The 10584-nt window shown below is 34.1% G+C and overlaps 1 protein-coding gene across 5 annotated transcripts; it reads right to left on the minus strand.

Annotated features, from left to right (window-relative positions):
• Positions 1-2667: 2667 nt before the first annotated feature.
• LOC122586368 (splicing factor U2af large subunit B-like) lies at positions 2668-9138 on the minus strand. 5 transcript variants are annotated; one of them, XM_043758359.1, is made up of 13 exons: positions 8879-9138; positions 8154-8476; positions 7688-7804; positions 7087-7160; positions 6383-6453; positions 6267-6311; positions 6113-6172; positions 5788-5848; positions 5603-5715; positions 4600-5046; positions 3882-4026; positions 3435-3502; positions 2668-3004 (listed from the first exon to the last, which is right to left on the minus strand). In XM_043758359.1, the coding sequence occupies exons 1-13, from the start codon at positions 9029-9031 to the stop codon at positions 2867-2869; spliced, it is 1815 nt and encodes a 604-aa protein (XP_043614294.1). In that variant the 5' UTR covers positions 9032-9138; the 3' UTR covers positions 2668-2866. The 5 variants fall into 5 exon arrangements, with proteins under 5 accessions (XP_043614294.1, XP_043614292.1, XP_043614295.1 ...); XM_043758357.1 differs by having other exon boundaries at positions 7087-7163; XM_043758360.1 differs by lacking the exons at positions 7087-7160; positions 7688-7804; positions 8154-8476; positions 8879-9138 and adding an exon at positions 6703-7055.
• Between the last annotated feature and the right edge of the window lie 1446 nt (positions 9139-10584).

Raw genomic sequence — 10584 nt, forward strand, 5'->3', positions numbered from 1 at the left:
TAATTTAATTAGCAATAGCAATGGTATATTGGTATGAGATAAATAATGTTCATTATTCGATCGAGATCTTTTAAATTAGGTTAAGAAATACAAGACTCTCGAAAAACCTCTTATCATTCTACCCTATAAATGTAGAAAGTAAGACTTTATGGGTGCGTTTGGTTGTAGAAAATGTTTTCTAGAATTTCATTTCTATTTTTCTAGAAAATTAAAAAGGTTTTTGTTTTCTAGAAAACAAATTAAAATTTTGAAAACGCGTTTTAATTAGAAAACTAGAAAACATGTTAGAGATGTGAGGCGAAGGAGAGGAATGAAAAGGAAGATGGAAATGGAAAATAGAAAACAAGAAAAAAAGTGTTTTCAAGTTTTCTATGAAAAAATGGAAAACCTTGTTTTTTGTTTTCTTAGAAAACATTTTTAGAAAACTATGATTAGAACGCGTTTTCTGTTTTTCATGTTTTATTGGAAAACAAAAATGAAAAACAATGGATGTTTTCTACAACCAAACGCCCCTATGAGTTTGGTTTTTTATAATAGAAATGAAAGAATAGGATTAATTCCCATTCACATTATTTGAATTCTAAATTTAAATTTTAAAGTAAACTTAGAAAAATATCCAAATTCCAAACCTAAATAAAGGTTGGGTTTCATATTAATTCTCATCCCAAACCTAAATAAGGTACTCCAAATCATTAACAAATCCAATGTTATTCCAACCATCAAACCAAACAACCTGAATGTTATTTTTTCGATAAAATAAACAATTGTCTTGAACAAATAATAAGGGCATTTATTGTCATTGGGGTGATGGCCTAGTGGTTATAGAGTTTTTTTACTTTGTGGTGCTTTCCTTAAGGGTCAAAGGCTCGAATGCTACCACATGCATGTGGTGAGGAAACCTAAACAATCAAAGTTGGGAGTGTTAGCTATTATCCGCTCTACTTAAAAAAAAAAAAGATTCGACCCGGCTTGAGCGCACCAAAATTTTTTCTTTTAATTATTTATTTGCGGTCTTTCAAAAATTAAAAGAAAAAAAGAAAAAGGGAGTAATGATTCTTTGTTCCTTTGGGGGCACGATCAAGATACATAACTATGATCTCTAAGTTTTAAATAATTGAAGTGGTTTTTCATTTTCTTGCAAATAAAACGTATCATTAACTTCAAACGGAAGAACCATTACTCCGTACAAGTTAAACAAGATCCCACTTCGAGCAACATAAGTAATTAAATTTGACACTATATCTCATGCGTTTGGTATCCCTTGTGACTTGTGAGAGCGGAAGGTTTTTTTTCCACATCCTACTGTTTTAGTAGGTTTATGCATTTGATAAACTATTCAAAGGCAGCAAACTAAATATAAAAACATTTTTCTAACAAGTTGCCGATATATGAAAACATGAATCATAATAGTTTTCTAGAATAATGCATTGTCTTAAAACCAACTGTGTTGGATTAGTAGTTGGAGCCAACCCTTGCCTCTAGAGACAGAAGTCAAGGGTTTGATCCTCATATCTAGCAATGCTGTAGGTCCTTTTCTACTTTTGGCAGAACCTGGAAGTAGTCTCTCTTGATAGGAATAAAGTAGTCTACATCTCAACTTCCCTTATACACCGTCAAAAACGGTATTGAGACTCAAAATCAAACATAATGCATTGTCTTACAACATGCCGTATCTTTTTACTTGATATTCAACGCCAATTGGGTTTAAATTAAAAGGAAAATTACTTAAACGTTCATATTCTCTGGTCTATATCTTAGTTTGGACACCTATATGCTTTTTACCTATTTAATCAAAAAAAAACAAAAAACTTACCACCTGAATACACTTAGTAAAACAAAATAATGCCAAGTGTCAACGAGGTCTTCACAATTTGTGTTAGATTTCTCTTCTTATATCTATATCTATACTTCATTATAAATAAAACTACTCCATTTTTTTTTCTAACTTTTTATCTTTCAAATACCCAAAATACCCTTAATATTCAACACATTTTTAACTTAAACACTAAATTTACCCAAAATATCCGTAAAATATTTTCCAACTATATTTATCCAAACTCTCTCGCTCTCTCTCCTTTATTTATTAGTTTAAATATTTTCTACTAATAAAATTATTTACAAAAGATAGCATTCTTATTATTTACATCAATTACTTTTAGATTTAATAACCACATCTTTACCACCACAGCTGCCACCCACCACCACTTGTTGCCGCCACCGCCATTGCAGGATCTTGTCCAAATAATGTTTCTCATTTTAATTACAAAATAGGGTGAATTGCAATAGGAATATCTTTCAATTACCCTTTGATTCCATTAAGACCTCATCGAAAAAACCGGTGTATTGTAACCTTAGATCATATTTGTAAATTCTGTATCATCCATGAATTGAAGCATAATACTCGGATGTCATTTTTATCCTACCAAGTACCATCCATCTTTTAGGATAATTTTATAATTTTACACTTTCAGGTGAGTTCACAAGTTTCAATGTGAACAAGAACCGAATCCAACATCTAAACATACCTTATCTAGAAATCATGTTTTCTTCTGGAACTATTAACTGTGGGCTTAGTCTGATGGGCAATTTTTTTTATTTTATTTTATGTTAGAATGGTTAGCGAATGAAAAAGCAGGGCGTAAAAGTATAATTGTAGAAACACAATGCTAGAAAAAACAAAACATGTTTGGTGGAACCAAAAAACATAACAGTCTGTATCCCTACAAACTCATAACTTGTCTTGGAGTTTAAAGTCAGGAATAACAACTCTTCTGAAACAAATTTTACACATCTATGTTCTAAAGTGAAAAGAAAACAAACAAAACAAAGCATTATACTAGTAATACACGTAACAATGATAATATAACTATCCATCATACTCTCCCTGGTTGAACTTGTGTTCCGGATAAAAGCTAGCCACGACTTGGTTACCACCGAACTTCCTTCCATTCAATCCTGCCCTAGCTTTAGTTGAGCCTTCAGTGTCGGCATACTCCAAGAAAACCTTCACGAATAAAAACCAACAAGTAAAACCACTGACCTTCGGCATGTTTTTCTAGTGTATAATAATCCAGGACAGTTGCACAAGATAGAAATATATTTTCACTGTTTATCAAATAACAGCAACTACCTTTGAAATTTATCAATAACAGGCTTACACGCTTCCAATATTTTTACCAATCATAGCAAAATGAGGCGTAATGTGTTGCTATTATAGTATTATTAGTAACAAAAGTATGTAGCTCATAAGTGGCAAAAATAAAAAATCTCTAAAGTATGTTGAGCATTATTTATTGTAATTTTTGAAGTACATAAAAATCATTGGGATGAACTACATTGACATCTCTTGTAAAAAGTTTTTTTTTTTTACAGCTTGTAAAAACTATTGTTTATTTGTGTAATTGACTATTACATTTAAGAAAGACTGAACTAACCTTGCCAACGCCTGCTACTGGTTCACCGTTAGGATTTGGACGTGGAATGACCACATTAACTAGATCACCTGCAAAATTAGTTCAAAATTAATGATCATTAATAATCATTCAGTGTATATAAAACAGATGGACATGTAGAGGCAGTAAAGAAGGCTTCTGTCTGAATGATAGGGGAAGATTCTTTATAGCAAAAGGCTGTAAAACAGAAAGACATATAAAAATAACAAAAATCAATGGATTGATATATAATTGAGAAACGCTAGGCTTATACAGATTTTAAAAACACATGTTTACAAATGAAAGTTCACCAATCAAATCATATCTATATTATGTCTCTTCAATCTCTTTGTTGATTGGACCAACTCACACGCCACATGTGTTAGCAAAATGTCAAGTCTAGCATTTCTCTGTATAATTTGACAAATTGTAAAATCAATACAATCTTACCGAATTTTCCACATTCTATTTTCATGTCTTCCAGTATGTCTTCATAATCTTCATCATTTATAAGCTCCTCTTCGGTAACAACTTGGGTTAAAGATAAAACCTTGGTGGCAGGTGCAACCATTGCCCCAGGTTGCAACATAAATTTCTGCAGATGAAATTATGTTTAAGTGTAGTGCTACTAAGTAAAAAGTTTGGGAAGTAGAAGAACCAAGTAACATTAGACAATTAAACCGTGTAGTGCAGCCAAGTAAAAAATGGCAAAGGGTAAAGGGCCACTTTTGTATTATAGGAAAAAGGGCAGAAAAATATGAGAGAACGTTTTGACTCTTATTATGAAGTAAATCAACACATAACCCAAATGATTCACTATATGTAAAAGATTGTCAAAAGTATTTAGAATCTTGCTAGGAAACATCTATATAATGATAAATTCTAAAAGTTAAAATAATCTACTGTAGTTAAGTGAACAAACTGAATTCACCCAAGTAATATAAAGACTTCCTTGTTGGGTAAGTAACAACACCTTCCTTCTAAGCCAAGTAGTACATTTGACCTAAAATAAAATCAGGTCTAATAGGTGTCAAGCAATACAAAGTGTGTCCAGATGCAGCATACATCTCCTAAAGCGTTTTATTAACAATAATTGTGTAGGAGCCCAATTTAAAACCTCTAATATGCAGATCATGCAAGAAAATGCAAAGCAAACTAAAATCCTGACCTGCAATGCAATTTGTTGTTGTGCATGTAACAATACGCTCTCCTGCTCCGGCTTTGGTTGAGTTTGACCTTGGTTAGCCCGTCTAACCGTAAGGGTTTTGTCACCCATCTTGATACCATTAAGAGCTGCACAAGCAATATCTGTGACAGATAAATCCTGATATACACAGAACGCATAACCTTTAGAATTGCCAGTCTCTCTGTCTTTCACAAGATCAAAGCCCCGAAGAGCCCCAAAAGACTCCAATAACTCCCTGACTTGAGCCTCTGTAAAATAATAAGGAAGCCCACCCACAAATATGCGGTCAGGACCCTCAAGCCCACCAGCTGAACCAGGGGTTAGCCCAACGGCAGCTAGGTTCAGGTTGGGGTTAGGTTGACTTGGACCGAGAGTAGCAGCTAGGGAGGGATTGTAATCACTTGGTCTCCGAACCTTCACAGGTGCTCCCTGAAAATTGAGATTATATACATCAACGTAACAAGAACGGCACTCTGCATGCATGTATATAGATAAATATTATGTCATCGATTTCCTAAACAAATAGGATGTAAAGCCACTGGTCACGAAGAAGAGTCTAAATTTCTAACTGACAGGTAGGTAACAGGAAAGATGCTCAGACAGAGTGTATTTGGAGGGTAGAGTGAACAGACAAGATTTGGTGTGTCTGCCTGCGGTTTTACGGTCTGTATCTGTATTCTTGTTAGTGTATTGGTGTCTGTATGTGTTAGGTTGTGTGTTAATTTATATAGCAAGGGAGAGGAATGTGGTCATTTGGTTGAGGGTTTATAAGACACAAAGGTTGTTATCTTTTCGATTAATCATAGAAAAACCAGGATCCTTTATAACTTTTGTGACCAATTTTTCTAAACTTGGGAATTCTAGAGCCCATACAATAAATGTTTAGTATTATATAGAAGTTTTAATAATGTAATAATGTGCAAATCATTATCTATTATTTTTTAACAAATTATCTCGATTGCAACAAGATAGTCGTAAGAAATACCTCAAATATAATGCCATCCAAAGCCATTGCATTACTGGCTTCCTCGACAGATCTCATCTCCACAAAAGCAAACTTCTTTTCATGATTAATGTAAACATTGACAACAGCATCACCTGACCATATAAAAGATTTAGCATGTACAACTTGAACGGCTGCTTCATTTGCATAAAATTATGCATACTAACCTGGACCAGCAGTATTTCCACCAATTGCAGACATAACATGACTAAAAAAGGTCGCTACAGACTGCAAAGAAGATAATGAGCCAGAAACATTTGTTAGCCTATGATTATCAAGCCCAACTATCAATAAAACACTTGCAAAGAAAGTCAAACTAAAAAGATTTAGTCATTAAAAAAATCACAATTTGAGCTGCCTCACGTAGCACTATCTTTTTCACAATATAGAGTAATACTTAGACAGCCATTAATTCGGAAGATGTATAAAGTTTTTAAATTAAACCCTTGAATTGAACGCAACATATCAAACATGGAGAGATTAAAACTAAACCTGTTCATTAGCGGTTGGAGAAAGTCCACCAACATAAACCCGTCGTGCATGTCTAGTGGCCTGATATTACATTATTTGTAAGGACTTCATACTCAAGATATAATATAACAATTCAAAGTCTTATACAAAAAAGGAAGTAACTATGTTTTCCAACCTGCTGAGTCATTGCCTGAACTGGCATAACAGGAAGACCTGCAAACTGCAAATGGCCATGAAGAAAGAATGTTAAAGGTATAAAAAAACAAACTTGTTGGTCAATTGATAAATTACCTGGCCAGGTGCCAACGGGAACATGTTTTGGAACATTCCAGGAATGGTTGGGGTGGTCCCAGGGACCTGACCTGTAAAAACTGACAGAATAAACTCCCCAGAAAAACCATAAACATTACACCACAACTAATCAGCCATAGAGAACTAGAAACAACTACCACTCAACCGCCTTTGAAAAATACTATATTTTGAGTGACGTTCTACAATCTTACATGCATCTAGAAATAAAAGATTTAATTTATTTTTTGTTCTATATTCAAGTAGCGGGCAAAATCTGAAAACTACCAAAATAAGCATTCCCAGTTGAAGACGAACAAGACCTATCATACCATTGCAATGATTCTTCCTTGTACAAATAAGCTACAGAAGTCGGCTCACACCCATTCTCAGCACAGTGGGGCTAGTAGCCCAACATTGCCTTCTTAGACATACAACAAACATAGAACAAACAAAAAACACCAAACAGAAGACAAAACCAAAAGCTCTCTCAGTTCAGGATTATGTCACTAAGTAAACAATAAAGAATTCTAAAAACCCAATTTACGGATGATGGCATTGGAACTCTATGGGTACAAGTAAAAGAACTAAATTTGCTTACCAAAATACCACCAAGCATTTTGGTATGACCTTTCCACACTATATCAAAGAGAAAAATGAAAGTTATCAAGATAATTTCACTTAGCTATGAATGTTGGGATAAGTACCAGCGGTAGCAGCAGCAGCATTAGCCAAGATTGCAGAAGCAGGAGGAGCCATGTCAAAACCACTAACTCTTTTGCTGCTGCAAACACCAAAGAGTGAGTATAAACTTCATAAACATAGATAATTAGGTATGTGTAAACACATGGTTCAGTAGACAGAATAACGAGATAGAATGCCCTCTATGACAGCTAGTAAATACGCCCGTCTACTCATGAACAATGCTATGTTGTTGAAAACTTTCAGAAGGACAAGATAATGCCACAAAGTGACAAATGAGAAATAAAGATTGTAAAAAATGTTACCCTCAACATTAGACTATCAATTTACAAACACTTGGACGCATGCAATAATGCATCACCGTAACTCTTATTAATATAAAAGACAGAATATGTTCAAGAAAGATAAACAATTCAAAACAAACACTCTCTGATTTGCAATTATATTATTCTATTTATAAAGCAGTATTTTTTAATCATGCAAAGTATGTCACTCATATGAATAAAATGAGTACCAATTGAGAAACGGAAAAATCTCAATTTCCATAATGAACTTATTAAATTTATGAGAAGGTAAATGTTCCTAAACCAAAGGAGTGCATCCTACCTTTTGGAGCGTGAACGTGATCGTGACCTTGACCTACGTTCAGATTTGGATCTTGAGGGAGAACGTGACCTTCGTCTACTATGTCTACCCTCTCTATCTCTGTCGTAATCTCTCCGCCTGCAAACAATTGCAGAAACAAAACAAATTCAGTTAGCAGAAACGAAATAGATATTGCAGACTATTCTGGGTAAATCCACCAAAGATCAACAAGAATGAAAATAAGATAAACAAAGAGATTAAAGTCACCACCAACAAAAGAATAGTGTTATAAGAATTATGATGAAGTTCACCAGGAACAGCTGCTGGAAAAAAACAAAACAAAACGAACAAAAAGAACGGAGCCACATATGTCAACAAAAGGAAGTATTGTACAGTGTGTGTGGAATATTGCACGTTACATTGACTCAATTAAATAAAAGTATTGCCTTTTTCAACAATATAAGCAAAAAAGAACGTTTAATATTACCTATCATAGTCTCGACTCCTATGATAGTCATCATCATCTCTATCTCTGCCTCTTTCCCTTCTCTCACCTCGTTCTCTGTAACGATCCCGGTCCCGATCCCTGTGGCGATCACGATCTTTTTCTCTATCCTTTTCCCTGTCATCGTCTCTGCTTTTTCCTCTGTCTCGGTCTCGGTCTCTGCTCTTTTCCCTGTCCCTGTCTTTGCTCTTTTCACCGTCTCTATCTCTATCTCTGTCCCTCTCTCTATCCCGGTCCTTATCCCTCCCTCGCTCCCTGTCCTTCGACCTACTTTTGGAGGACTCTCTTTCACTGTCGCGAGAAAGCTACAAGCAGAAAATAAACACAAATTATAACTTATGACTACATACATTCTTAAATTAGTTTATGTGATGCGCTAGTATCATTTAAGTTATCTAAAATCGACAACAACGTAATTTTACACAACAATTGCTTCAGGTCATATGTATATTCTGCATATTATATATCTATCAACAGCAATTGTATGTCTCAATTTTTCAAACCCTAGCTCATACACAATAAAATAGCAACAAGATAAAACTATTTCATACAACTAATTGTAAATTTACTATATATATATATATATATATATACAGTAAAAACAATTAAAAAATTACCTAACTTTAGTCCACAGTCGTAATACACGATTTTCTATAAATAATAATAATTAATAATAATAACTATGATAATGGAACACAATTCAATACCTGTGACTTAGAATCGCTGACGTCACCGGCGGCGGCGGCGGCCTCATCATCGGCGCCGTGGTTATTAGGTTTATCCGGGAGAGGGGAACCACCGGGAAAGGCTTCAACGCCTTCGCCGTTACCTTCGTAACGCTGTTCTTCGTAATCAGTCATCGGATTTCAGATCTAATTATATTGTATCCCTTTTATTATTTGTGATTTTCGTGTTGAAAATTAGGGCTTGGAATGGTATATGTGAGTTTAAAGACCTGCAAGATGTTTTTATACGTCTAATAGTCCCCTTCAGCTTTGCTGCCAATATTATTAAAAAGGAGAATTACAAATTTACAAATATCCCACCATGACTTAGTAAGAAGTAACAAAGTTGTCCTTAAAGTTTATAAAGCATATTCTACACTTTCAAATAAAAACCAAATAATGATTTGCTAACATAAATTTAAATAATAATTAACTCAACATTTGTATCCGTAACCCAAAACCTAATTTGACATACCAGGTTCATCATTTTTGTCACGCCCACCAAATAATCTAATTATCATTTTTGATATTTAACCTTCATCTTAATCTAAGGATCGAGATTATCTTAACTTTATCTTTTACGTTACCTTTTTATGTTACTTTCTAGTTTGTACACTGAGTATACCTTCCGGTCCTTTTTTTTTTTTTGTTCTCCACAGTTGTGCACAATCGTTAACCAACTTGTTACTTTTTATATTTATTTTATTTTTTTCTTATTTCCCATAAAACTTTTATGTCATTCCATTATCCATGTTTTGCCACTTGTTGAAAGAACCTCATCCGCTAGAGTTGTCTCACCCTCACATTTTTGCAAGATGTCTAGTTTTCTAGACGATGCCTCTTTCATGGAATGTCCCATACTCTAGTTTAATTACCTCATTTTTAACAATTTATTCTTTTTATTCAAAACATTGATAATTGTCTTTATGTAATTTTTATCTTTAGTAGTTAACGTCTCAAAAAACAAGTATCCTACTCAATCATGATGACATAGAGAAATAAATGATGACTTAATATCCTCTCTTAAATTAGGGTTGCCAATGCTTACCTCAACCAGAAATCCGACTTAAAAAATTAAGTTAAAGTTGTGAAATCTCAACCCGTTAACAAATTAACCTAATTTTTTTTGTTAGGTTCGGGTTTCTCCTCGCCAACCCGAAAATATTTAAGTTTATATAAATTTTTTAATAGGTCAACCCGCCAACCTAACAACTCACAACCCATTGGTCATGAAACTAACTCGCCAATCCACAACCTATATGACATGTTGACCATCCAACTCAACATGCATACAAGACACAATAAGACGAAGAATCGAAAGCAAAACGCGAAGATCGGAGCCCCATGCCATGTGAGCGCCGCTCGCCAATTCCAGAGACACGCGAGAGCCGCTTGTGTTGGCCATTCAAAACTCGTGTCAATCTATAGATCATCACTCTAAAGATTGTTATGTTTTCATATTATTGTTAGTAAACTATGTCTTTTTGTTTTATAGACATTGTTATATTTTTTATAATGTCTCACTATTAGGTTTATATTTGTTTGGATGATGTGATCATATGAGAGTATTCGTTTGCTTTATTGTATGTCAATTCTATTGGATAGTTATTATGTTTAACTCTCAATCCACGGTTATTTAGTTTTCATATTATTATTGACTCTATGTCACTTGTTTGTTGGTTTATTTC

Source organism: Erigeron canadensis, chromosome 2 (assembly GCF_010389155.1).
Source record: "Erigeron canadensis isolate Cc75 chromosome 2, C_canadensis_v1, whole genome shotgun sequence".
Lineage (NCBI taxonomy): Eukaryota > Viridiplantae > Streptophyta > Magnoliopsida > Asterales > Asteraceae > Erigeron > Erigeron canadensis.